The sequence below is a fragment of the Spermophilus citellus genome (assembly GCF_964194105.1).
Source record: "Spermophilus citellus genome assembly, chromosome: 4".
NCBI lineage: Eukaryota > Metazoa > Chordata > Mammalia > Rodentia > Sciuridae > Spermophilus > Spermophilus citellus.
Genome location: NC_138185.1, coordinates 25773139 through 25800344, shown reverse-complemented (window position 1 = coordinate 25800344; position 27206 = coordinate 25773139). Strand labels below are relative to the sequence as shown.

The 27206-nt window shown below is 48.8% G+C and overlaps 2 protein-coding genes across 11 annotated transcripts in view; both read left to right on the top strand.

The window, feature by feature from the left end:
- CCM2L (CCM2 like scaffold protein) overlaps positions 1-3736 on the top strand; it is a 33947-nt gene extending 30211 nt beyond the window's left edge. For 2 of the 7 annotated variants that reach the window (XM_081290666.1, XM_081290665.1), the window contains 4 exons: positions 2470-2623; positions 2755-2859; positions 3087-3270; positions 3515-3736. In XM_081290666.1, coding sequence (XP_081146792.1) covers positions 2470-2623; positions 2755-2859; positions 3087-3237 — 410 coding nt within the window. In that variant the 3' untranslated portion in view covers positions 3238-3270; positions 3515-3736. Of the gene's footprint in view, positions 1-2469; positions 2624-2754; positions 2860-3086; positions 3271-3514 lie in introns of those variants that run through there. The other 5 variants (XM_081290670.1, XM_081290669.1, XM_081290668.1 and 2 more) reach the window with 5 other exon arrangements.
- A 4000-nt stretch (positions 3737-7736) lies between these two features.
- HCK (HCK proto-oncogene, Src family tyrosine kinase) overlaps positions 7737-27206 on the top strand; it is a 40397-nt gene continuing 20927 nt past the window's right edge. Inside the window, exons 1-4 of one of the 4 annotated variants that reach the window (XM_081293182.1) lie at positions 7914-8049; positions 11251-11424; positions 11592-11672; positions 25305-25422. In XM_081293182.1, coding sequence (XP_081149308.1) covers positions 25306-25422 — 117 coding nt within the window. In that variant the 5' untranslated portion in view covers positions 7914-8049; positions 11251-11424; positions 11592-11672; position 25305. Of the gene's footprint in view, positions 8050-11250; positions 11425-11591; positions 11673-25304; positions 25423-27206 lie in introns of all 4 variants that reach the window. The other 3 variants (XM_081293183.1, XM_081293181.1, XM_081293180.1) reach the window with 3 other exon arrangements.

The following is a 27206-nucleotide window of genomic DNA, read 5'->3' as shown; positions in this document are numbered from 1 at the left end:
TTTCAAGTTATGAAAACGTAATTTCAGCCCATTTGGCTCACTGCTCTGTTCAAAATCCTCCCAAACTCCCTCTCATGTCAATCAAAGTTTAACATGGATACTAAGACGTTTGTGCATCACCATCCAGGCTACTACCTCTACCGTGCCACCTCCATCACCCTGCATTCCAGCCACCCTGGTCCCTGGCATGCTGTAACAGCACTGCCATTGCCTTTCAGGACCTTTGCTATCACTGTTCCTTCTCCTTGGGACAGGCCTCCCACCCCCAGATTATCACATGATGCATTTCCCCAAGTCAGCAGGTCTGCCTCTCATGGCGCCTCCTCAGAGAGGCTCCTGACCACCCTGCCTCAGGTCACAGCACCCTCCTCTCCCAACACGCTGCCTCTGCCCTTTGCCTTCCTTTGTCCTGCTGTAACCCATGTCATCCCTTGTATAAGATGTGCTCTCAGAGCTAGGCACAGTGGCACAGGCCTGTCATCCCAGTGGCTCAGGAGTCTGAGGCAGGAGGATCGCAGGTTCAAAGCCAGCCTCAGCAACTTAGCCAGGGCCTGAGCAACTCAGTGAGACTCTGTCTCTAAATTTTAAAAATAAATAAATAAATAAATAAATAAATAAAAGGGGTGCTGCGGATATGGCTCAGAGGTTAAACACCCCTGGGTTCATCCCTAGTACCAAAGAAAGAAAAAAAAAAGATATATTCTCAGTATCTGTTTATTATCCGTCTTCCTTTACAGAGTATAAATTCTAAGAGCACAAAAAATTAATTTTTTAAATCAGTTTGTCTTTGTTACTAAAGTCCTCAGCCGGAGTCTGACTCCAGGCAGGGGTCCTAACAAATCAGATGTCGCCACTCACTCCAAAATCCAAATGGAAAAAATAACAGTGAAAACTGGAGAGGAACTTGAACCCGTGTGGCCTTGTGGGGAGGCGATGGGAGATTGTCTCAGCCCAGGCTGCAGGTCCTGACCCGAGCTTTGGGTTTAAACAGAGGAAAACTCGGGGGTGGCAGGGGGGTGTACAGGATTCAACAGTCTTGGTCAAACTGAGATCTGGTGGGTCACCATCTCAGTGCTGGTTCCAGCGCGGTCCTCGCCACTCTAGGGTACAACCTCTGTTTGCTGCTCAGGATGTTTATGCGTTAGACCTGTGATCCTGGAAGGGCCTTCGGTTCCCAGGAAATGACTGCTCCTGCCGAGGAGGGCAGTCTCGTGGTGGGCTGCTCTTCTGGAAGGCTGTTTCTGGAAGCCGTTGGGCAGTGACTACAGACTCGTAAGCACCACTCTGGGGTCTGGAACAGGACACTAGAAGCTGGTGTCAAATGCCCCTTGGTGTCACTAGTCTTGAAGGAGAATGAGGTAGATTAGGTAAATATAAGCCTAATAAACCTTGTGTTACCAGTTTTTAAATGAACAGTCCTCAAATGACTAACATGCCTGCACACAGAGCTGAGCAGGAATGTGAAGACAGATTCAAAATGAAAACAGCTTTGTCCTGCTTTTAGTTCCCCATTGGGCATCTACAGGCCCAAAGGAAGAACCAGGGCTTTTAGCAAAAGCAACTTCTAATTCTCTATTATTTCCTTAGCATTAGGAGTAGAGTGTGGACCATAGTAGGGACTCCACCAGCATTTGACTGTAAGCCAGGCACGGTGGCCCACGCCTGTAATCTTAGTGGCCTGGGAGGCTGAGGCAGGAAGATCATGAGTTCAAAGCCAGCTGCAGGAATTTAGCCAGGCCCTAAGCAACTCAGTGAGACCCTGTCTCTAAATAAAATATGAAATAGGGCTGGGGATGTGGCTCAGTGGTCAAGCGCCCCTGAGTTCAATCCCTGGTACCAAAAAAAAAAGAAAAATTGAATATAAGGCTGGCCATGCCAACTCCCCATCCATCTCCATCCAGTGGCTTCCCATGAATCTTAGAATCAAATCCACACTCCTTACAGAGGACAACAAGGGCCTGAGTGACCTGGCCAGCCTCGTGGCCCTCGCCCCAGGTCTCTGGGGGTTCTTGAGACATACAAGGCCCCCTCCCACCTTGAGGCCTTTGCATCTTGAATTAGTTGTCCACATGGCACAAAGTCACCCCAAAATGTAACAGCTTAAACCAATAAGAATGTAGCACTTCCCCCGTTCTGTACTCCAGGAACCTGGGTGCAGCTGTAACTGGGGATCTGGCTCGGGTCTTCCTTGGCGCCCGGCCAGGACGTCAGCCTAGGCTTTGGTCCTTTCAAAGCTTGACCGGAGGATCCATTTCCAGGTGGCCACACACGTGGCTGAGGGTTGGAGGGTCAGTGCTGGTCCTTGGAAGGAGGCCTCACCTCCTGTCACATCCTCCTCAAATTGCTGAGTGTCCTCACAGCAGGACAGCTGGCTTCCTCCAGAAGGAGTGACAGGGAGAGAGTCACAGTGTCTCTTAGGAACCAGCCTCAGCAGTCACGCTCTCTGTTTTCCACCATCCCTAACTGCAGAAATCAGGCAGGTGGCCCCGATTCACTGGACTCAGAGTAGGAGGGGCCAAGTGCCCAGCGGAGCGAACACTGAGAGGCCATCGGAGATGGACGCCAACCACCAGCTGCTCCTTTGCCTTGGTTCTCTGCCTCGCCGGCTCCTGTTCATCCTCTGGTATCTGCGCAAATGCTGCCTCCTCCCGGAAGCCCTCCCTACCTTCCCCTGTCGACCCCTCAAAGCTCCTGTATGGATCCCCACCCCTCGCTGGCACTGTCACAGTTCTAACCTGCCCTTATTCTTGGAAGCACAGGTTTAATGCCCAGCGTGAAGGTGAAACCCCCCGGGGCCAGGGATGGCGGCTGCCTCGTCCTCTGTTTCCCTGACACCATTCAGACACCCAGACTCAGAAGGTGCTCGATAAATGTTTGTTGACTGAGAGAATCAGAGTCACTAAATGCCATGCTCAGGCTGCAAATGTGGGGAAGGGGGACGAGAGTCCTGCCCTGGGACCCACTGAGATCACCTGACTTCAGGCCCAGCTAAAGTCATTCCAGGGTTCTTTGTATCCATGGTCAAAAGGATCCATTATCTGAAGGAAAATACTTTTAAAAAAAATCTATTTCTTCTTTGGAACAAGGCAGGTTGCACCAGAGGTGACTTCCAAAGTGTGCTGGAATCAACGTCCAAGCAGCAGTATAAAACTTAATGACATAGTCAGAGGTTCCACTGAAGACACTGCCTATCTAGCCAGGCACGTGGCACATCCCTGTCATCCCAGCGGCTCCTGAGGCTGAGGCAGGACAACTCAAAGCCAGCCTCAGGTACTTAGTGAGGCCATAAGCAACTTAATGAGACTCTGCCCCTAAATAAAAATACCAAATAAATAAATAAATGGCTGGGGATGTGGTTCAGTGGTTAAGTGCTCCTGAGTTCTATGCCAACAAAACAAACAAACAACAACAAAAGGAAATTGGCTACACATACTGTGCTTAAGCACTTTTCACTTACATTTGATTTTTGCAATGACCTTCTAGGGTAAGCATTAATTTTATTCCCTCTTGACAGATGAAGCAACAAGCTCGGAGAGGTGACCTGGGTTGCACACTATCACCCAGTTGGCAGATGGCAAGCCAAGGTGTGAACTCCAGTCTGACTCAGGATGAAGTGTTGAGCTCCACCTCTGTGACCAGCTATATATCCTAGGACAAGAAATGAATGAATGAATAGAAAAAAATGTTTGTCACTCCAAAGACCAGTGTTTTAGAATAAAATCCATAATTATACAAATGTTCTTTGAAGCAAATATCAAAGTTAGAGGAGAATTTTTTTTTCATTAAAAAGAATAACAGGGGCTGGGGTTGTGGCTCAGTGGTAAGAGCGCTCACCTGGCACGTGTGAGGCACTGGGTTCCACCCTCAGCACCACATAGATTTAAATAAATGAAATAAAGGTGTTGTGTCCATCTACAACTAGAAACTTTTTTTTTAGAAAGGAATGACAATATCAAATGTTGGCAAGGATGTGGAACAACTGGAAATCACACATTGCTAATGGAAACACAGAGTGATATAACCTCTTTGAAAACAGTCTATTGTGAAATTAAACATGCACAGTTTATTATAAACTTGCACATTAGTTGTGGATTTTATTATGAATTTTATTAACATACACTTACTCTATGATCCAACAATTCTAAGCATTTACTCAATAGAAATAAAAATATTTCCATACAAAGACTTATACATAGCAGCTTTATTTACACAACAAAAACCAAAGACAACCCAAAGGCCCATCAACAAGTAAATGAATAAACTGACAGTGACACATCTATACAATGGAATACTACTCAGCCCTGAAAAGGAACAAACTAGTGGAAAGTGAGACAATTTAGAAAACCTCAAAAGCAAGTGAAAAAAGATAAATATTAAATAAATACGTAGGAATGCTTTTATGTAAAATTCTAGACAGGACAAGGTTAATCTATAATGACAAAAAGGCCAATCAATGCCCTGTTACCTCAGGCCACCTAAGGGTGGGACAAGTTGATGTAATAGACTGTAAGGGACTGTTTCTGGATAATGGAAATGTTCTATATCTTGATTGGGGTGGTGATTAGTTACAGAGGTATATATTTGTCAAAACTCATCAAGCTGAATATTTATTATGGTACTTTTTATTTATAAAAATTATGCTAGGGCTGGGGCTATAGCTCAGTGGCAGAGCGCCTGCCTCACCTATGTGAGGCACTGGGTTTGATCCTTAGCACCACATTAAAAACGTGAAACAAATAAAATAATGGCATTCTGTCCATATACAACTACAAAAAAAATTTTTTAATTATGCTGGTCAGGCACAGTAGCACACTCCTGTAATCCTAGCGACTCAGGAAGCTGAGGCAGGAAGACCAGAAAACCAGTCTCAGCAACTTAGCAAGGCCCTAAGCAACTTACGGAGACTCTGTCTCAAATAAAAAATAAAAAGGGATGGGGATGGGGCTCCGTGGTAGAGTGCCTCTGGGTTCAATCCCTGGTACAAAAGGAAAAACAAAACAAAAACAGGAGAAGAATTCTGCTACAATAAAGTTGATAGGAGCTTTGGGAACACGCACAAGGATTTGATTGCAACATTAATAGTAAAGAATATGGGTCAATTGTCCTTGAAGAGGACGACGTCTCAGCTCTCTGTGGCCCTTTGCTGGTGGCTGATGCAGATGCCCCGTCCCAGGACCTGCCTTGCTCCCCTTGGAGGCTCTGGTGACTGGGGGAGCGGGCAGCAGGCTGGCAATGCCACAGGATGGATGCCCTCCAGTAGCCCTCTCCAGTGCCTGACGGGAGGGAGTCGGTGTAGACATGCCCAGCTCCCTCCTCCCGGGTGGGACCCTACACTGGATACTCTGGCTGCCTCCAGGACGTCCCCAGGCTCATCCAGTTGCCCCCAATGGAACCGCGCTAGTAAGGCTCCCTCCCTCCCCTTCTCTCTCATCCTCCCACTGCCCGACCAGCGTTTTCTGTCTCCTAAGCCACTGTCCACTACTGCCATGTCAATCTGTGTCCAGGGTCTGTGACTGAGGAACACAAACTAGGCCCAGTGGACGACAGACACCAAGGGAGAGCAGGACAGTGGCCATCCTGCATGTTCCTGTCACTCATGGCAAAACAAGTCTTTGCAAAATTCTCACCTGAGTCCCTCAGGGGATGTGTGTGAGAATGTCCCTGTGGCATCATTTACAGTAATTAGACATGGTGTGCAGCCTGGGTGTCCGTGACCTAGAAAATGAAGGAAAAAAATGGGGAGAGTGTAAACAAGGACTCCACCGCAGTCACATCCACAGCTGGCTACATATCAGCAACTGTGACGAATGAGAAGAACAGGTTGAGTAAGTACCACTCAAGTAAACTGAACACACATTCACAATACTGCCTATTTTTAAAAGGGCATATATGCATACATACACACATATATAATCTATCTGTATATATAGTCAAGCTCATTTACGGAACTCATAAAAGGTCTTGTCTTTCTTTTTCATGGTTCTGCCAACTCAGGGGACATTTGGCATGTATGGATACGTCTTTGGTTGTCACAAATGGGGAAAGGGGTGCTACTGGCTCCTGGTGAGCACAGCCCAGGAGAGCTATTAAACATCCCACTACGCTCAGGACGGTCCACGATAATGAATTCTGCAGCCAAATGTCCACGGAGCTGAGTCTGAGAAGCCCTACAGACCAGCCTCCGGAGCAGAGCCCAGCACCAATGGACGCATCTTAAGCGCATGAAGGAGAGAGCATGGTGACCTGGATGGGCCTGTAGGTTTTGGAGGTGTGTTCCACGGGTGACACAGTCCTTATCTTTCTGGGAGCTGGGCACATCTAATCCATTTGGGGATTCCGTCACCTGCAGTCAAGCCCTTTCTCCCCGGTCAATTTGGGAAGTCCTTGAGTTGTCCTGAACCCTGGCCAGGAGGACCCCAGGAGGTCCCTGTGGGCAGGACTTTGCATGGCATTTGAATAGCGCTGGGAGGGGGGAGGGGCTGCTAACCACACACTGGGGGAGGGGCCAGGTGAGAAGGGAGGGATTGGAATGCGCGAAAACAGAACAGAAAATTTGGGAGTGGGGCAGTTAGACTCCCCTAACAGTGAGGAGGCGGTAGAGTAAGAGAGGCTAGGAATCCTTCAACAGGAGAGGTCAGAATCCATAAAGGGCCAGGTTGAGATTTTGGGGGTGGTGAGGGTTAGAATCCTGGAGATTCAATAAAACTCTTGGGGCAGAAGGAATTGGAGAATCAGCCAGGAGCAATTAGAGTCCCCAGGTCAGTAACCTGGGCTGGGGAGGAAGGCCTGCAATCCCAGCAGCTGGGGGTGGGGGTGGGGGGCTGCAGCAGGAGGATGGTGAATTCAAAGCCAGCCTGAGCGATTTAGCGAGCCACTGAGCAATCTATGGAGACCCTGTCTAAAAAAAAAAAAAAAAAAAAAAAGCTGGAGATGTTGCTTAGTTGTTAAGCGTCCCTGGGTTCAATGCCCATGCCCCCCACCTCACCCTCCTCCAGGTTAGGGTTATAAATCTTGAGAACATTGTTAGTTTGGGGGGCTTTTGTTTGGTTAGTTGGTGTTTTGTGTTGTTTTCAGACCAGGGATTGAAACAGTCTCTCCTACACCCACAGTCCTTTTGTTTTATTTGTTGGATTATTTTTTAGACACGGCCTTGCTAAATCGCCCAGACTGGCCTCAAATTTGAGATCCTCCTGCCTCAGCCTCTCCAGTGGTATCGATTTCAGGTGTGTGCCAGGACACTGGACTTAGTTAGAATCCTTTGAAGACAGGGGTTAGGATTCTTGGTTGGCTGGATTAGAATCTTTGGGGAAAGGGGCAGGTTAAAAATCCTTCAGATGTAGATGTGAAAGCAAAAAATCCTTGGGGTGGGCAGGGTTAGGATTTGGGGAGGAGATGGGTCCTGGGGTTCTTGGACCAGCAGGTTAGAAATCACTGGAGGCTGGGTTAGAATTCTTTGGACTCAGGTTTGGAAAATCCGGGGAAGGGAATGTATAAGAGGGGAAGCGTTGGAAAGAGGAGGGTGGGAGTTAGGGTTCGGGTCTGTGGCACTTAGGGTCCCTGGGGTTAACGTCCTCTGGGGCAGTTAGAAGTCTCCGGTGGGTGGGGTTTTTAAAAAGATCACTGGAGGCGAGATAAGGACACTGGGAGCAGGAGACAGGTTAGGAACCTTGGGGAACTGGTTGTGATCCCTGGGCTGGGGTTAATCTTAGAGGGTGGTGGCAGGACACTTTGGGGGCGGGGTTTGCATCGCTCAGGGCGCGGCTAAGGCTTCCAGATGGCCTGTGGGCGCCACCGGGTTCTTGGTTCCAGCCCGGGGGCGCAGAGTAGGTTTAGAGGCGAGTGGGACCGGACAGTCCAGCGCTGGGAGAGCCCAAGAGGACCCGCGAGGCCGAAGCCGCCGCCCCCGGAGTGGCCCCAGCCTCTTGATCTCCACAGTCAGCTCATCTTCTTCTGGGCTCGGGTGCCCCGGGCCCCGGGAGCTGCTGAGCTGGGGGGGCGCTCGAGCTGCGAGGATCCGGGCTGCCCGCGAGAAGAAGAGCGGGCGCCCAGGTGAGTGCTGCGACCGGGGCTGGGGGCCACTTGGACCGTGAGCTCCGCTGGGTCTTGGCTGGGCGCGGGGAGCCTGGGGTTGCGGGCTAGGCTCTCGATGGGTGCAGCTGGGGGCAGTGAGGGGAGAAGGGAACGTGAGGGGAGCGGCCGAGAGGTCTTGGGAGGAGGGGTCGCCAGCCAGTGTCGGTGACCAGGTGAGGGTGGAACGCCGCCGCCTAGCTGCGAACCTGGGATCGTCAGAGAAACGGGAAGTTTGGACTGTGGAGTGACTTTTTGCTGGATCTGCTATTTCTCTGGACCGTCCAGGTTCCCCTTCTGCAAAAGAAAAAGAAAAAGAGAAGCCCCGAGGGGAAGGCCCTGACGGTTCCCAGTGGGGGTGGGTTACGCTGGGTTGGCAGCCAGCGTGGGGACTGGGGCAGCTGGGCACAGGCGTGGCGTGAGAGACACACCCAGGCGGGGCTGCAGCTGGATCTCTAAGCTCAGTCCTCCTCCTCACCCGTACCCGGTGCCACCGGCTCCGACCCCCAGCAGGCCTCTAGGTCAAGGCCCACAACCTGCCTCCTCGATCAACTCTGTGAGACCTTGGGCAAGTCACTCTCCTCCTCTCTAAATTCCAATTTCCTCGCCTGTAAAATGGGCTATTTTGTCTTCCTTTCAAGGCAGCTCGAGTATCTGCGAGGTGATGTATGGGAGACAGTGTAGTGGGCAGGGGAGGGGACTCCAGAGCAAATTGTCTATTGGATCCTGGGCAAGGTATTTGCATTTTCTGTGCCTCAGTTTCCATAACCATCTGGTGGGGATGGTAATAATAATACAAGCCTGAGTATCCTTTATCTAAAAATCCAGAAGTGTTTTGGATTTCAGATATTTCCAGATTTTTGACTATTTGCAAATACGGGATGAGATACCCTGGGGGAGGAGGCCCAAGTCTACAAGTGAACTTCATGTATGTTTCATGAACACATAGCCTGAAGGGAATTGGAACAATATTTTTAGTGCACCCAGGTTTTGATGGTGATCAGGTCCCCTGAGGCCATTTGTGGAATTCTCCATTTATGGTGTCGGGTCAGTGCTCAAAAAGTTTCAGATTTTGGATTGGGAATGCTCCTTCCTGAGGTCACTGTGAAGACTAAATTAAGTACTGAAGGAAAAGCTCTCAGAGCATGGTGTGTAGTGTATGTGGGGTATTGTCACATGGATTGCTCATAGGTCTGGCCCAATGGTTCTCAAACTTGGGTCCTCATTCATCATAATGCTGGGGCTGTGGCTCAGTGGTAGAGCGCTTGCCTAGCACAGGTGAGGCACTGGGTTCAATTCGCAGCACCATATATAAGTGAATAAATAAAATAACTGTCCAACTAAAAAAAATATATTAAAAAAAAACCCTCAATGCCAGCCCTGACACGAGAGATTCTGATTCAGGAGATCTGGTCCAAGACACTGAGAATTTTCATTTGCAGGGGATGCTGATGCTGCCCAGGGACTCCACTTTCAGAACCACTTGGCTGGCACAGAAGGACCACAGTAGAGATGTTACCTTATTTCATGTTTTTTTTTTCCTTCCTTCTCCTTTTTTTGGGGGAGTGTGGGCAGGGGTGTGGTTGCATGGTGTTAAAACACAGAAAAGCAAAGGGGGGTGATACAGTAACTACCCCAGGAATCCATCACCCAGAATTAACAGATGCCAGCATTTTGTCCTGTATGCTTTGTATTTTTAAAAAATAAAATCACTAAACATACAATTTAAGCCCCCACCCTGCATCCCTCAGTCCTGTTTCCATCCCCGGAGGCAACCAGTGCTGTGGATTGCAGTCCTTCTGGTTTTCGCTTTAAGATTTATTGCACCTGTAGGAACACAGAAGAATGCTTAGAGTTGTTTCTGTTTTGGAGACCTACAGCAGCGCTCCTTAATCCACAAGGGATGCATTCTAAGACCCTCAGTAGATGCCTGGAACGGTGGATAATACTGAACCCTACAGATTCATTAATTTATGACTTCTGTTGGGCATATCTGAATTGCCAGCATCTGTATTCTGCTGCTTTGGGGCCATTTAAGTAAAATAAGAGTTACTTGACAGGTATCCCGGTGCGTAATTGTAATTCCAGTGACACGGGAGGCTGAGGCAGGAGGATCACAAGCTCTAGGCCAGTCTCAGAAACTTAGATCCTCAGCAATTTAGCAAGACCCTGTCTCAAAATTTAAAAATCTTTAGAAAGGGGGCTGGAGATGTAGTTCAATGGTAAAGTGTCCCTGGGTTTACTCTTCAGTACAAAAAAAAAAAAAAAAATTACTTCAACACAAGTACTGTGGCACCATCACAGTTGATCTGACAATAATCAAAACCAAAGAAGCGGGCTGGGGATATAGCTCAGTTGGTAGAGTGCTTGCCTTGCATGCACAAGGCCCTGGGTTCGATCAAAAAAAAAAAAAAAAAAAACACTAAAGAAGCCAGGCTCAAGGTGCACACCTATAATCCCATTGGCTCAGGAGCCTGAAGCAGGAGGATTGCAGATTTGAAGCCAGCCTCAGCAATTTACCAAAGTTGTAGGCAACTTAGTGAGACCCCTTCTCAAAATAAAAAAATAAAAAATGTTAGGGATGTGGCTTAGGGGTAAAGCACCCCTGGGTTCAATACCTGGTACAAAAAAAAAAAAAAAAACACGAAATGACTAATGGGTGGGTAGTATATATAGCAGGAATACACTGGACAAAGGAATTGAATCATTCACTTTCCCTCATGGATGCAGGGAGGTAGGTAGTGTAGATTTCATCATGCTATTCAAAAGTGAACACCATTTGAAAGTTAAGAATTGTTTATTTCTAGCCAGGCCTGGTGGCACACGCTTGTAATCCCAGCGGCTCAGAAGGCTGAGATAGGAGGATCGTGAGTTCAAAGCCAGCCTCAATGGCAAGGTGCTTAGCAACTCAGTGAGACCCTTTCTCTAAATAAAATACAAAATAGGGCTGGGGGTGTGGCTCAGTGGTAGAGTGCCCCTGGGTTCAATTCTTGGTACCAAAAAAAGAATTGTTTATTTCTAGAATTTTCCCATTTAATATTTTCAGATTGTTGTTGGTGCAGGTAACTGAAACTGTAGAAAACTAAATTGTGGGTAAGGGGGAACTATTGAACGTAAGTACTATAAACTGTGAGAGTCTGCCATTTCCTTTTCTTTCCCCTTTATTGGTCATTAAATTGTCAGGGTCTCTCCAGGATGGGAAACAGAGGTCCAGTCCGTTTCTTCTAACTGCCTGGTGCCATCAGAGGACCTTCCTACATTTTTTCTCCTTCCCTGTTGATGGACACGGGGTGGTCCCAGTGCTCACTAAAACAACATCGCTGAGATCTTTGGGGATGGGTGGCCTTGGGCACGTAGGTAGGTGTCTCCTGAGGAAAACACTGAGAGCTGGGAGACTCTCAGAAGGGTGCTCTGTCACCATACCCTTTGTGAGAGGAGTGCTTAGCCCTGGGTGGGCCACCCAGGGAGACTGGTGCAGAGAAGAGAGAAGAACCCAGCTGTGCTGACCTCGCCTCTCTCTCTAGACCAAGGCCATTCTCCCAGACCTCGAGGCTTCTGCCCCAGAAATCCCATTCACCTGGCTTCCTGTGCACAGTGCTTAGCAGGTACTTAGTGAAAGTAAGAATCTTTTAATTACAGACATTTTAGTATTTTTAATATATTCTTCTGTGCACCTTTTATTTAACATAATTGGCATAGTGTTGCATATACAGTTTTCATTCCATTAGTGTTTTATATAATATAGTGTTATATTGTAAATATTTCCCCACATCATTAAAATGTCCTTGAATTTTTAACAGCCATATACCATTCTGTTTGATGCAGCATAATTTATTTCTAGACAAGTGCTCTTATGGAGTTTGCAATTTTAAAAAAATGTAAATTGAGCTGATGTGCACATAGCTTTATAAAATCAACTTTTTTGGGGGGGCGGGTATCGGGGATTGAACTCAGGGGCTCTAGGCCACTGAGCCACATTCCCCATTCCTATTTTATATTTTATTTAGAGACAGGGTCTCATGGAGTTGCTTAGCATCTCACTTTTGCTGAGTCTGGCTTTGAACTCAAGATCCTCCAGCCTCAGTCTCTTGAGCCACTGGGATTACAGGATGCACCACCACACCAGGCAAAATTCTGAAGTAAACAATTGAGTGGCATCTATGACATTCACACTGTTGTGCATCCACCATCTCCAGGTAGTTTCAAAACATCTTTAACACTCCAAAGGTGGTTGCTCCCATTAAGTTGCTGTTCCCATTCCCCGGCCCACCATTCCCTGGCAACCACCACCACCGATTTGCATTTTGTCTCTGGATTAAATTATTCTTCCAGGTATTTCATATAAATATAATCATACAATATGTGGCCTTTTGTATCTGGCTTTTTTTTTTTTTTTCCTTTTGGTACTGGGGATTGAACCCAGGAGCACTTAACCACGGAACCACATCCCCCGCCCTTTTTATTTTTTATTTTGAGACAGGGTCTCGCTAAGTTGCTGAGGGCCTTGCTAAATTGCTGAGGCTGGCCTTGAACTTGCAATCCTCCTGCCTCAGACTCCCACATCACTGGGATTACAGGTGTGCACCAGTGTCTGGCTTCTTTGATTTAGGATCATGTTTTCGAGGTTCATTTACATGCTAACGAGTGTTGGTCCTTCCTTCCACTTAGGGGTGACTCATTGTATGGATAGACCGCAGTCTTTTTCTCTGGATGTCTGCACACGAGGTTTCAGTTGTTTCCACCTTTGGGCTATGGTGCCGTGGTGGTCCTGAATTGGCTTAAGTGCCTCTTTTCAGTTTCTTGGGTTTATACCTGGCGTGGAATTGCTAGGTCATATAATCATTCTATGTTTTAACTTTCTGAGGAATTGCCAAACTGTTTCCCCTCACCTTAGGTTCCTCCCAGCAATGTACAGGGGCTCCAGTTTCCCCCATATTCTCACTATAATATAACTATTATGATTTTTCTTGCATCCTAGTGGGTGTGGAATGCATAATGTCTTCCCCCTGTGTTGCGGATTGAACCCATGGCCTCATGCACGTTGGGCAGATGCTCTACCACTGAGCGACAGGCCCAGCCCCCAAAGCATGAGTCTTACTCTATCCTGAGCAGACTGCATTCTGGGAGTCCTTGCCCCAGAGGGTGAGGAGAAGGGAGTTGGCATTGAGGGACTGGCCAGGACGCGGCTGCTAACTCTCCTAGCCGTTCGAGTTTTCAAGCCTGGCTCTCCAAATATAAGGTGAGGCTTCCCTTTTTATAGAAAAGGAATATAAAGCCCAGAGAGGGGAAGTTGCTTTTTCAAAGTCCAATAGCAAGTTAGTGGTATGAACTTTCTTGGTCTCCATCTTTCAAACTAATCCCCACAGCATTTTGGTCCCCAACCCACTTCTCCAGGCTGGGAGTAGAGTTGGTAATGATGTAAGAAACCCTCGCTCAAGGACGAAATGTGCCTTTGCCCTTAGCCAGTGGCTGGGGCCACCTATGCTGCACCCCTGCTTGGCACTGCATCCTCTGGATGGCACTGCCCTGGGACTTTTATGCCTAGTGCTCCCCTAAAGTCACCTGCCTGCACTCCCAGCATCCCCCTTGGACCCAGGAGATATAGATGCCACCGAGAGCATAGAGTCTCGCCCTCCTCTCCGCCAGAGAAACGAAGGACAATAGACAGAGCACAGCAAACTGACCTGAATTTGAGTGCCTGCTCGGTCTCAGACAAGCTGTGGTGCGGTGGGCAGATTTCTTCACTCTCCAAGTCTCAGTTTCCTCATCTGGAACATGGGAATAAGATGGATTGCTTCATACAGTTGTTCAATACAATTCCCATTATACTAACACATCCACGAAACAATAGTCACACTTCAGAATCAAATATGGGTATATGGGTCTTAATTTGCGTTTCCTCAGAAGCAGACCCCAGACAAGGTTTCAAATTTGAATAGTTTATCTGGGAACCAATTCCAGAAACCATGGCAGGAGAGTGGGAAAGAGGAGGTAGAAAGAAAGGTGAGTTATCAGGCTGGTCATACTGTGGGCACTGGGAACCAGTGCAGAGCGTGCTCAAGGTGAAGGAAATGGGACATTTGTGCCCCTGCCCGTCAGCCATTGACCAAAGGCTGCTCCCTGGGCATGAAGATTCTCTAGCACTTCTCTAGTTTGCCAAGTCTGTGGGCAGAGCAAGTACCCATAGCTGCAGAGAAACCTCTCGGGCAGAGACATAGATGCTGGCAATTGGAGGCCAGCCAGAATGTCCCACGGTGGTTGCCAGGTTGACGGACAGGGCACCAACAGCACCTGCTTCCGTATACATGTGTGTAAACACAGAGGCCAGACGTTGGCAGAAGCCACAGGGGAAGGGGAGGAGAGGTGGTCTTGGAGGATGCATAGAAGCAGCGATCCAAGGGGACCTTAGGTGTATCTGTAAAGTTTAAAAGTTTAACAAAAAGAATGAACATTCATATGATTTACCAGGTGATGAAAGATCTTTTTTTTTTTTTTTTTTTTATTGAACTCAGGGGCACTCGACCACTGAGCCACATCCCCAGCCCTGTTTTGTATTTTATTTAGAGAAAGGGTCTCACTCAGTTGCTTAGTGCCTCGCCATTGCTGAGGCTGGCTTTGAACTCATGATTCTCTTGTCTCAGCCTCCTGAGCCGCTGGGATTACAGGTGTGGGCCACTGCACCACGCTTGAAAGGTCATTTTTGAATCAAAAATTACACACTCCAAAATATAAGAGAAACTGAGGCCTGGAACTCTCAACTTAAAACAAACAAACAAACAAACAAAAACTGAAAAAGCAACAGAACTTATTACTGTGGCTGTGAGGACCCCATTGGTGGGGGTTGGGGGGAAGGGGCAGCTGAACTTGGAGCAGCCAGGCAGGAGGAGTGAAAAGTTGCCCCTAGGCCAGCAGGCCACTGAGACCTCTCTGACAGGGGCACTCCCCTCCAGGCCCTAAGCAGGAATGAGCAAACACAGATTACCCTTCCTGCTTTAAAACACACTCTTAATTTTCAGGTAGATGGGAAATCTGGGGCATCCGGGAAGCTGACAGCAACTTCATTCAGCTATTCAACAGGAGTTTCACTGAGCACATACTGTGTCCCAGTTTTATGCACGGGGGAGCAGCACCGAAGAGAACAGGGTCCTCGCGGTGCCTTCATTCTGGGGGGCGACGTGTGTCATGAGGTCCACGGGTGGGCTATTGTTCAAGTCTGTGGCGAAGCAGCTCCACAGGAGTAAATGTGCAGGCAATTTGTTAGCAGAGACGCCTGTGGGGAGAAACCAGGAGGGACCAGAGGATCCCTGAGATGGCCAGGCGGGTCTGACCCCTAACGAAGGAGGAGAGAAGCGGGTCCCCTGTGCAATCCTAGGGAAGGAGGTCTCCCGGGCCTGTGTCTCATCTGGCACTGACTGGGAGCAGCCCATGGGCTCGAGAGGCCTTCAAAGCACAGAGCTGGGGCTGTCGACCCACTGAGCTCTCTGCTCCCTTGGGGTCGCCCTGGGAAGAGGTGGTCACAGCCTTGAAGACTGTGGGACCTATGAGGTTGGGGCAAGGGTTTGTGTTTTAGCCAGTGCCATGGGGGAGGGCCTCTCTGAGAAGCCAAGATCTTTGAAGAGACCCGGATGAAGTGCAGGAGGCTTTCTGGGTGAAGAACGTTCCAGAAAGCAGCAGGTTGCCATGACCCCGAGAGGGAAGCTGGTTGGTGAGTTGACACAGTGAGCAGGGTGGGGTGGACGGGGAGAGATGGAGAGGCCTGGTACCCAGCAGGAGGCGGGTCTGCAGGTGAGGGAAGCTCAGGCCCAGAGTGGGAAGGGAGCCTGGGAGGCCTGGAGCAGAAGAGGCAGGCGGACCGACTCAAGTTTTGAGAGGCCGGCTTCTTTGTAAGAGGCAGAATGAGAATCCAAAGCCGGCTCTGACTTCAGATCTCATCCTCGATTTCCCAAAGTGCCTCGCCCCTGCCTACCTTAGAAATAAAATGATTCCAGGGAGGCCCACGGTGGCCCTGGGATTCTGGGCTTCAGCAAGCGGCCCAAGGCCAAGGGCACCGTTCCAGCAGGTGGGTGGCACACGGGCCTCTCAGAAGCCAACACTCTGGCCCGACCAAGTGAATGACCACAACCGCGAATCCTTCTGTCCCTTGCCTTGGTGTGACCCAGGGCCCAACACCAGCCCTTGTCTAGGGTGGCTTCTCCACCCGTGGGATGAAGGCAGCGACCTCCCAAGTCCCTTCCCGTCTGCAAATCAAGCTCTTGAGCTCTCTCAGAGAGGGGCACAGATGAGAGGCCAGGGGTGGCCCCCGAGTGTCCATTAGGGACACAGTCACTTGGGGACAAGGATGGCTCATTCGGGAGACAGAGAATCTGAGAAATAGGAGCCACAGGGGCTGCACCTTGAAGCTCAAGGAATTGTTCCCTGTTTGGGGAAGATGTCCCTCCCTGCCCCCATGACCGCACTGTTCCGAGAAAAGAAAGTTCCTCTAACTGGATGTCCTTGAGCCACAGGCCCCATCTGTCACCTTCCTGAGCTTTCTGTTTGGGTTCCTCATTGTCCTCTTCCCTCATGGCCTGCCCCCTCTGGGCTGACCCCAGTGAATGGGGAATGCCAGCAGAGCCGAGGACCAGTGCCACCTGTCACCGACCAGCAGGGAGACCCTCTTGCTCAGCAGCAGGGAGACCTTTTCCTGTCTGAGATCTGGGTTCGTAGTTCTGGTCTTCTGACTTCAGTCACGTGCGGTGAAGCCTGTGGAGAGTAGAACACCATCCATTCACTCCACCAAGGAATGTGGAGGGCCTATTATCGGCCAGGTGCTTTGTAGGCCTGACTTCGTCAGTTCCATGGGGTCCCTATTCCACCCATGCTCGCCCACTCTACGGGTCTAGTATCATCTTAGTTTCTCTTCTATCAAAACTGCTAAAAGAGAAGTCTTTCCATCAGTCATTTACACTTGAGTGTGAATTGCAATTCCTTGTCAGAATGTCCTCTTTCCTGGACAGTATTCTTTGGTGTTGAAGGAAACAAAAAATCCAACTCAAACTGGCTCAAGCAGAAGAGGGAGGTCATTAGAAAGTCCAAGAGGTATCAGCTTCAAGCAGAGCTAGGTCCGAGCTTGGGAATCTGGATTTATCTATTTTGGACTCTATTTAGCTGCTACACACCTGTTTTCTAGCCAAAAGCCACAGGCTGACGCTTCTTGACCAGGATTCAGTCATGTGCCCATTTCTGCTTCTATTGCATCAACTCTGACTGGCCAGAGCAGTCATGGCCTCTAGCAGACTACTGCAGGGGTCGAGGGAGACAGAGAGGAAGGAAGGGAGAGCAGAGACCGTGCAGGAAAGAACTGCAGCCGTCCCTTTGGAGAACTACTGGTCCATCTTCTCGGGCCCCATTAGGAGAAACTGAGGCCCAGAGAAAAATTGAGACTTGTCTAAGGTCGCCCAGTGAGCTTTTGACAGAGAAGGGACATCTCCGGGGCTTCACACCCACAGCCTTTGCAGACCTCTGCTGTGCACAGATACTCCCAGAAAGCCATCTCCGGTCCACTCCGGGGGTGCCCAGGTGGTCCCTGGCCTTTCCTCGTTGGGCTCAGCTCTGAATGCGGGAGAGGCCTCCCCACCCTACGTGGTGACCGTGGGAAGCAGCCAGGGCAAGCAGGCTGACTCTTCTCATTTCCCTTCCACACAGGGCCTGCAGAAACTGAGGGACAGGAGCAGGTTTTGGGTTCCAGGGTGGGCAGTGGCCTGAGGAAGTGTCTGAGCCAGGCGTCCACGGTTCTGGGCTAGTGTGGGGCCAGGGACTACTTCTGCTCTGAGAAGGAACCACACGGGGAAAGACACGTGTGCAAGGGGAGGTTTTAAAGGTTTCTCACAACCCTTGTCGCACAGAACCTCAGGCCAAGCCTGAGGAACAAATGCCTCCTTTCTTTTTAAAAATGAGGCTTCGGAGCAGAAGTGATGGGACCAAGGTCTCTCAGTCAGTTGGCGGCAGAACCATAATCCACACCTGGTTCAGCCTCCATTCCACTATCTTGATGGGTATCCAATTTTATCATGCAAAAAGAATTTGCCGCAGCACCATACATCTTCTAGGCTTCACTCCTGGTTGGTTTAATCTAGCATGTAACCCAGGAATAGGCAAGAATCAGTGAAGACTATTTGAGTGCATGTGGCAGAAACCCGAATCAAATGGGTTTAGGCAAAAATGAGAATTTAATTTGCTCATGAAGAAGAAAAATCCTGGGGTTTATAATCTTCAGGTATAGCTGTATCCAGGTGCTCAAGCTTACCATCAGGAATCACTGTCTCTGTCCCTCAGTTCTGTTGTCCTCTGTAGTTGTTTCACTTTAAAGCAACTTCTCTCTTCATGATATCAAGATGAGTCCCAAGAGCCCCAAGTTCCTACATCATGATTTACAAAGACTGCCTTTTTCCTAATTTTTCAGCAAAATGCCCAGGGAAGACTCTGAATGCCTCCGCAAGGATCACAGATTTGTCTGTAGATCAATTGCTAAGGCCAGGGGATACAGGGTTCTCTGATCCTAAAGGCCAGAGTGGGGTTAGTCCCGCCACATCTCCTATCCTGAGAAGGAGAAGGTTGTTTTCCCAGAGAAAAATCCAGGCACTATTAGGAGAGGGATGAATGCCAAATTCACCTTTAATCCCAGCAGCACGGGAGGCTGAGGCAGGAGGATCACAGGTTTGGAGCCAGCCTCAGCAACTTAGTGAGGCCCTGTCTCTAAATAAAATATAAAAAGGGCTGGGGATGTGGCTCAGTGGTTAAGTGCCCCTGGGTTCAATCCCCAGTGCGAATGATGAGGACGCAGAGCCAAAGACGCTCACTAGGGCCATCGTTCCCGACCAGAATGTGCACATAGGTCACGGGGGACTGAGGGGGACACTCTATTTGGGAGGTGGGGCCTGAGCTCTGCATTTCTAATCTCCCTCGGGATGTAGACACTGCTGGTTTCACATGGCCACACCCCGGTGCCAGGCTCTATGACATTTCTAAGCTCAATTGAAGCCCCTCTGTCACAGGGCACCCTGCCAGAGGTCCTGAGCTGCGTGAACCTCTTCCATCATCCTCTCCCCACCCCGCCCCTTCCATGGTTCCCAGACCCCCCTGAATATCAATGACATGTGTTGGGGAAATCCTCGTCAGCAAGTATTAGACTCTGCTGCCAAATCACAGTGGGAGAGAGTGTCCGTCTCCCCTTTAATGGCCTTATATGTGAGCATGACATGATAAATGTTCTTTTGAATTTAGTGCTCAAAAGATATTTGTTCTGCTAAGTTCCTGCGCTTCCAGGATCTTAAGATGATGATATAGAGATTTCCTTTTTTTTTTTTTTTTTTTTTCTTGGCTACTAAGGAACTCTGAGATAAGTGTAGGATTCCGGTTCAATGATTGTTCCTTTGAGTCTTTTTTTTTTTTTTTTTCCTTCCTTTAATACCAGGGATTGAACCCAGGAGCACTTAACCAATGAGCCACAACCCCAGCCCTACTTTGCATTTTATTTAGAGACAGTAGAGACAGGGTCTCACTGAATTGCTTGGAACCTCGATTTTGCAGAGGCTGGTTTTGAATTCGAGATCCTCCTGTCTCAGCCTCCCTAGCTGCTGGGATTACAGGTGTGAGCCACCATGTTGGTTTCCTTTGAGTCTTGAATTGCTCTGTATATTGGTTAATATTTTAAGCTTTTTCAAATCCCTTTTGGAAGTTGTTTTTTTTTTTTTTTGCACATTCTTGACTTCCCCCAGATCTTTATCTATTCAAAACCTCCCTGTTCTTCAAAACCCCAGATTGTTTTTTTCTATTAACATGCTAATGTACACATATATTCATGTTATCAAAGAGTTTATATTATATGTTTTGCAGATTGTATTTATCACCTAATAAGTATATTAACAAGTTTGGCCATGTGCATGAGTATACTAACAGCATGCATATCTTTGCCACTCCCTATTATAGTGTCTATTATAGGCCCCCCTTCTGTACTGGGGCTTGAACCCAGAGCCTCGTGCATGCTGGGCCAGTGCTCTACCACTGAGCTACATCTCCAGTACCCACCCTTTTTTATTGTGGTAAAAAACATATAATATAAAATTTATCATCTAAACCATTTTAAAGGTACCTTCCGTGGCATTAAGTGGATTCACAACGTTGTACAAACATCACCATCATCCACCCCCGCAAGTTTTCATCTCATCTCATCCCCCTCCCGCTGCCCTAGGCCTGGCCCCCAGTGACCACCATTCTATTTTCTGTCTCTGCTAACAGCTTCTTCACACGTGGCTTTGGAGTGTAGCGCCGTATATCCACTCTTTTCTTCCCAACAGAAATCACATCCTGGCAGGGGACTGGGGTCGTGGCTCAGTGGTGAAGCGCTCGCCTAGCACATGTGAGGCACTGGGTTTGATCCTCAGCACTGCATAAGTATTTTTTTAAATGAGCAGATATTATATTTTAAAAAAGAAAGAAAGAAATCACATTCTGACACTTTTACTATCCGTTGCAAAAGGCACGGTGCTCTGGGCGTATATTGGTTCCCTGTGTGCCAGTGCCAGGCGGGAGCTGAGCTCAGCACTCAGGGACCCAGATGAGAGGGAGGTCAGCCCTGACTGTGCAGCAATGATGGGAATGGCCCGTACCTGCACTGCCTCGGACCTGAGCCGACCATGGTGACAGAGCACCTAAAAAGTACCGATGCATAACCAAATGTAACACTCACACTAGGATTTAAAGACAGTACAAAACTGGGCCTGGTCGTGCATGCCTGTAATCCCTGTGGCTCAGGAGGCTGAGGCAGGAGGATTGTGAGTTTGAGGCCAGCCTCAGAAACTTTGTGAGACCCTGTCTCAAAAACAAAGAATAGTAAGAGCTGGCTCCGTGGTAGAGTGCCTCTGGGTTCAATCCCTATTTACTCCCCACCCCCAAATAAAACACTTTGTGCAAAAGAAGAATGTGGGTCAGTGTGATAGGCCTGTAATTGCAGCTACTCAGGAGGCTGAAGCAGGAGGATTGCTTGAGCCTGGTGGTTCAAGGCCAGCCTGGACAACATAGTGAGACCCACAGCAACATAAAATATCTCATTGATAATTTTTAAATTTATTGCATGCTAATAAATTTTAGACATTGTGTAAAATAAATACATTTTTAGATGAACTAACTTGTTTCTTTTTACTTTTAAAAATATGGCTGTAGCTCAGTGGGACAGCACTTGCCTAGCATGTGTGAGGCCCTGGGTTCAACCCCCAATGTGGCAAAAAATAAAGAGAGAATAAAAAATGTGAAAGCCAGGTACAGTGGCGCACGTCTGTAATCCTACCTTGGGAGATGGAGGCAGGAGGTTCCCAAGTTCAAGGTCAGCCTGGGCCACTTAGCGAGACCCTGTTTCAAAATAAAAAGGGCTGGGATGTATCTCATGGTAGAGTATCCTGGGGTTCAATCCCCAGTGCCACAAAAATTAATACATGAATAAATAAATACATACATACATAAAGAAACGGCTGTGGAAAGCACTGAATTATAAACGAGACTCACGCTACTTTTCTGGGGGACGTGGTAATGGACGTTTCTGATGCCCACCGCACACCAGGCAGTGGACGTGTTTCTCCTGGTTCGGGGGACGGTCACATTTTACCCAGATCTGTCTCCTGGCATTATATCACTTTTTTACAAAAATCAGCCCGATGGGCCTCAGCCCCTTGGAGTCTCTGGGCCAGAGGAGCCGAGAGCTGTGTGTGCTTCGTGCTCCAGCAAAGCCACGGTGGGTGGCTGCCAGCAGATGGGGTCATGGTGAGCAAGCGTCTCTAGTGCCACTGTGCGTGGGGACTTTCCAAGGTTTCTCAATTCAGTGCTCACCAGCCCCTGAGCCCCGAAACCACCATCCTTCTCAGAGTTGGCCTTGGTGTGAATGAAAACAAGCCCTTCAGAGAGACCCATCCCTCAGGACCCTGTGACCATCATGACTAGTAAATCTGTACCCTAAAATGGCATTGGTTAAGCTTTCGTTATGTGTGGGTTGGGCTCTTGATGTCACAGAGGCAGATCAGTGGGCGCTCAGAGAGGGGGAGGAGCTGCCCCACGTCACACAGCAGTGCTCTTCCCAGAATCCCCTTATGTCGAGTAAAATAGATGAAATAAATGTGATATAATTTTATGCCGTGATAAACCACACAAGAATGTTATTTCATCTCCCAGGACTGCAAGGCCTGTTTGTCACAAATCAAACAGAGAGGTTGGTTTCAGTTCTAAGTGCACTCAGGTACCTTATAAAATGGTGATTAATTGTGATAATTTTTCAAATGAGTGATCCAGCATTCCGGGAATCGGAATGTGTTCCTTTTTGATTCACCAAACGAAGCCAAAACTGCTCCTGTCTCTTAAGTGGTAAACTGTTCCCACTTCCCACCAGACAAATCCTGGGAAATAAAGAGGGATCTTTCCTTTTTATTTATTTATTTTTACAGTGATTTTCCTAGGTGTGGACATTCAGATATTTTTCTTTCTTAAGCTACAAACATGTGTTTTTAAAATTTTTTTTTTCTGGTACCAGGGATTGAACCCAGGGGGACTCCATCACTGAGCCCCATCCCCAGCCCTATTTTGTATTTTATTTAGAGACAGGGTCTCACTGAGTTGATTGGTGCCTCGACGTTGCTGAGGCTGGCTTTGAACTTGCGATCCTCCTGCCTCAGCCTCCTGAGCCACTGGGATTACAGGCCTGCACCACCGCGCCCAGCACCCGTGTTTACTTTAACAAGATATAGACAACCGAGTTCTAGCTGCTTTAGAAGAAATTGCCGTTTTGCAGAGATGGGGAAAGCAGAGCTTCCTCTTATGGTTCTCCTGGGCTGGCTTCTCAGCAGATACGCGCACCCATTTTGAGAAAAAAATAATGAAATGCCCCTCCACTGTTACAGTAAGTTTTTAAGCATCCTTAAATTAACCCAGCAGCAAAGTCTGTGAGCTCTACTTCTTTTTTAAAATTTTTGATTTGTTCTTTTTAGTTATACATGACAGTGAAATGTCTTTTGACATAACATACACACATGGAGTGTAACTTCCCATTCTGGTGGTTGTACTTGCTGTGGAGTTGCCCTGGTCATGTGTTCATATATGACCCGAGGAACGTTAGGTCTGGTTCATTCCACTGTCTTTCCTACTCCCATCCCCCCTCCCTTCCCTTCACTCCCCTTTGTCTAATCCTGTGGACTTCTTACCCACCCCGCCAGTGTGTTAGCATTCGCATCTCAGAGAACATTTGACCTTTGGTTTTGGGGGATTAGTTTATTTCACTTAACATAGTCTCCAGCTCCATCCATTTACCAGCAAATGCCATAATTTCATTCTTCTTTAAGGCTGAGTGATATTCCATTGTGTACATGTACCACATTTTCTTTATCCATTCATCTGTTGAAGGGGCTGTAGGTTAGTTCCATAGCTTAGCTATTTTGAATTGAGCTGCTATAAACACCTGATGTGGCTATGTCACTGTAGTATGCTGTTTTTAAGTCCTTTGGATATAGACCGAGGAGTGGGGAGACTGAGTCAAATGAGGGTTCCGTTCCAAGTTTCCTGAGGAATCTCCATGCTGCTTTCCAAAGTAGTTGCACCAACTTGCAGTCCCACCAGCTGTGTGAGAGTGAACTTTCCCCCACATCCTCGCCAATATTTGTTCTTGCTTGTATTCTTGATAATTGCCATTCTAATTGGAGTGAGATGAAATCTCTGTAGTTTTAATTTGCATTTCTGTAATTGCTACTGATGTTGAACATTTTTTAAATATATTTGTTGACTGATCATATTTCTTCTTCTGTGAAGTGTCTGTTTGGTTCCTTTGCCCGTTTTTTGATTGGGATATTTGTTTTGGGGGGGTTAAGTTTTTTGAGTTCTTTATATCCTGGAGATTAATGCTGTATCTGAGGTGCAGGGGGCAAAGGTTTTCTGTGAGCTCTACTTCTAAAACATTCCCTAAAACCTTCCACTTCCTACCCCTTTTAAAGCCACCACCTGCACCACACTGCCATCATCTTGGGGCTGGTTGACCACCACAATCTTTGACGGGGCTCCCTCCAGTCCATACTTCACCCAGCAATCAGTGGGAAGATTTGAAGCAAAAATTGTACCCCAGGGTTGTCCTGCCAGAAACCTGCCATCATTTCCGACCTTCCTTTGAATAAAATCCAAACTCCTCATGGCCACCCGAAGATGTGGCAGCCTTGTCACGGAGCCTCCTTTCCCCTGCCCTGGAGCTGTAGCTGCACTGACCTTCTTTCACAGCTGCCTTCTTCCAAACACATTCCAGCCCCAGGGCCTTTGCACTTGCTTGCTATTCTCTCTGCCTGGAACACTATTCCCTAAGAGTGTCATATGACTAGCTCCTGGGTCATTCCGACCCCAGGTCCAATATCACCTCCTAAGAGGGGCCTTCCCTGACCACACTGTCTACAGGACCCTGTCCAGTTGTTCTCTCTGACATGCTCTCTTTTTACTTCTCATTCCACCAACTAAATATGGTGTTATTTTCACTGTTGACTTGTTTATTAACTGTGTCTCCTGTTCTTCAGTTGAGTTCCATAAGAATGTGGATTTGCCCGATTTGTTTAAGGCTTAGAAAAGTACTCAGTAAATGTTTATTGAGTAAATGAATGAATGAAAAATTAAGTCAGAGAGAGAGAGAGAGAGAGAGAGAGAGAGAGAGAGAGAGAGAGAGAGGGGAGAGGAGCCAGGGAGGGAGAAGGCGGGAGGGAGGGTCCTAAACCAAATATAGAATGACACAGGGATATGATGCCTTGGTTACTGCTTAGCTGGATCATTGGAGCCACGTTATGTGACCTCACCTTTGTGACTTATTGCACATTAATGGTCCAGTTTTACTTGACTCTAGTCCCTCAGCCCAAAGCTGCTGTTTCTCTGTCCCTGTGTCTTCGTGTCCTTCCCACCCCCTGCCAGCAGGTTTTATTGTTATCCCCATTTTGCTGGCGAAGAGCTGAGACTGGCTTGGGTGACAGGAGAGTGACAGGTGGGTGTGAGTGAAGCCAGGTGCCGAGGGTTAGCTTGGGCGTTCTGACCAGGAGCCGCAGCGCCCGCCACCCACTGCCCGCCCCGCTGCCCGTGGTCCCCCTGACTTATCCTCTGAGTCAACTCCACAGCCCGCTGGTCCTGGACCAGGTCAGGCAGCATCAGCAGACTCCCCTGCTGGGCTCTGGACAACCCAGACTCCCTTCTTCCTGCAGGATGGGGTGCATGAAGTCCAAGTTCCTCCGGAATAGAGGCAAGGCCTCCAAGTCTGAGTCCAGCACCAACCTGCAGAGCCCTGTGTACATGCCAGATCCCACGACCCCGATCAAGTTGGTGAGTAGGGGCGGGGCCTGCCGGGCCCCCGACAGCATCTCTTCCCCAGGCTGTGCAGGGTGTGGTGGGGACGGGGTGGCACCGCCTAGCCATCCGTGGTGCCCATACTCTCCAGAATACCTCTCCGGATACTTCCCAGGCAAGGACGTCCCTCCCTGTCCTACAGAGCACCTTGCCCACCAGCGTGACTCCAACAACCAGCTGAGGTGCACCAGCCTGGAGGCTGCAAAGCAGTGACCCCCACCAGACCAGTCCTAGAGCAGCGGTGGTGGCGGCAGTCACGGTAGCATCTGTGTCATGCAAGAATACAGTAGCAGTCGTGGTACGCCTGGTGGTGGGCGTGCGACAGCAGCCGCAGCAGCAGGCACAACAGTGAATAAGAGGCGCAGCCAAGCTAGCAGGGGGTGCCCACTCCCTGCTGTCCAGTCTCCGGTGGACCAGGCTGTCCTGTGCGCTTTACAGAATTAACGCGCTGAGTTCTCACAACAGGCCTGCTGTAGGTGACCATCGGTACCTGCCCATTTACAGCTGGGCGCAGAGATCAGCCAGCTCCCCTAGGGCCTCTCCTAGGGGTGGGGCGGGACTGGTCTGCACCCGAGTAGGTTCCTAGGTGAAGCAATGCTAAAGAAGGGGATGCTCATCATGGTGGTGACGGTGCGGTTGATAGACAGCGGTGGCAGCCACACTAGTGGTGACCGTGATGGTGGTGAAAAGGGTCATTAGAGTCGTAGCGGTGGTGAGACACTAACGCTGTGATGGCAGTGGCTGGGCTCGCGGCAGGGGTAATGGGTGTAATAATCTAATTGTTCCTGTTCGTTGAGCACCTGCCAGGGCCTGGGCGCTCAGGTAAGCGGCCTCCATGTCATGATTCTTCACGGAAAGCCCGGAGACAGCAGTTAGGCCGCGTCACAGCCAGGGGGACCAAGGCTCAAAGAAGTTAAATGGCTCCAGAGGGCCAAGCAGCAGGGAAACGTTCAGCCATGTCTTTCTAACCCCAGACCTGGGGTTCTCTCCGCTCAGTGCCCCTCTATCTGTCCTCAACTGAGGTTGGCTGGGGACTCGGCAGCAGCTAGAAGCCCAGCTAGGTGTGGGGGGGCCTTCCTGGGTGGCCCCTCAGGGAGTTCTTCCTCACATTGAGCGGAGGCCTGTTACCCCATAACCCTTACTTCTTTGGGGGGGGGTGGGTTACCAGGGATTAAACTCAAGGTCACTGGACCACTGAGCCACATCCCCAGCCCTTTTTTGTATTTTATTTAGAGAAGGGTCTCACTGAGTTGCTTAGGGCCTCACTAAGTTGCTGAGGCTGGCTTTGAACTCGTGATCCTCCTGCCTCAGCCTCCTGAGCTGCTGGGATTACAGGTGTGCGCCACCACACCCAGCTCCCATTAACCTTTACTTCTTTTTTTTTTATTTTAATATTTTTTTAGTTGTAGACGGACACAATATCTTTATTTTTACGTGATGCTGAGGATAGAACCCAGGGCCTCATGCGTGTGAGGCAAGGGCTCTACCACTGAGCCCCAGCCCCAGCCGAACCCTTACTTCTTGATCCCAAACCTCCCCATTAGCCTTTGCCCCTGGACAGCCCATAGAGATTGAAAACAACCAGCCGTTGCTTCCAAATCCCTTCAGGACACGAGTTCCTGGCCTCTCCCCATCCTGCTGCCCTTCCTCAGCAAGATGCCTCTAACAGGACTAATTCTAGAAAAGGGAGACTGATGGAAGTCTCCTCTCTCTTTGACCTTTGACCTCTATTAACACAGCCTGAGATCATATGAGCTTCT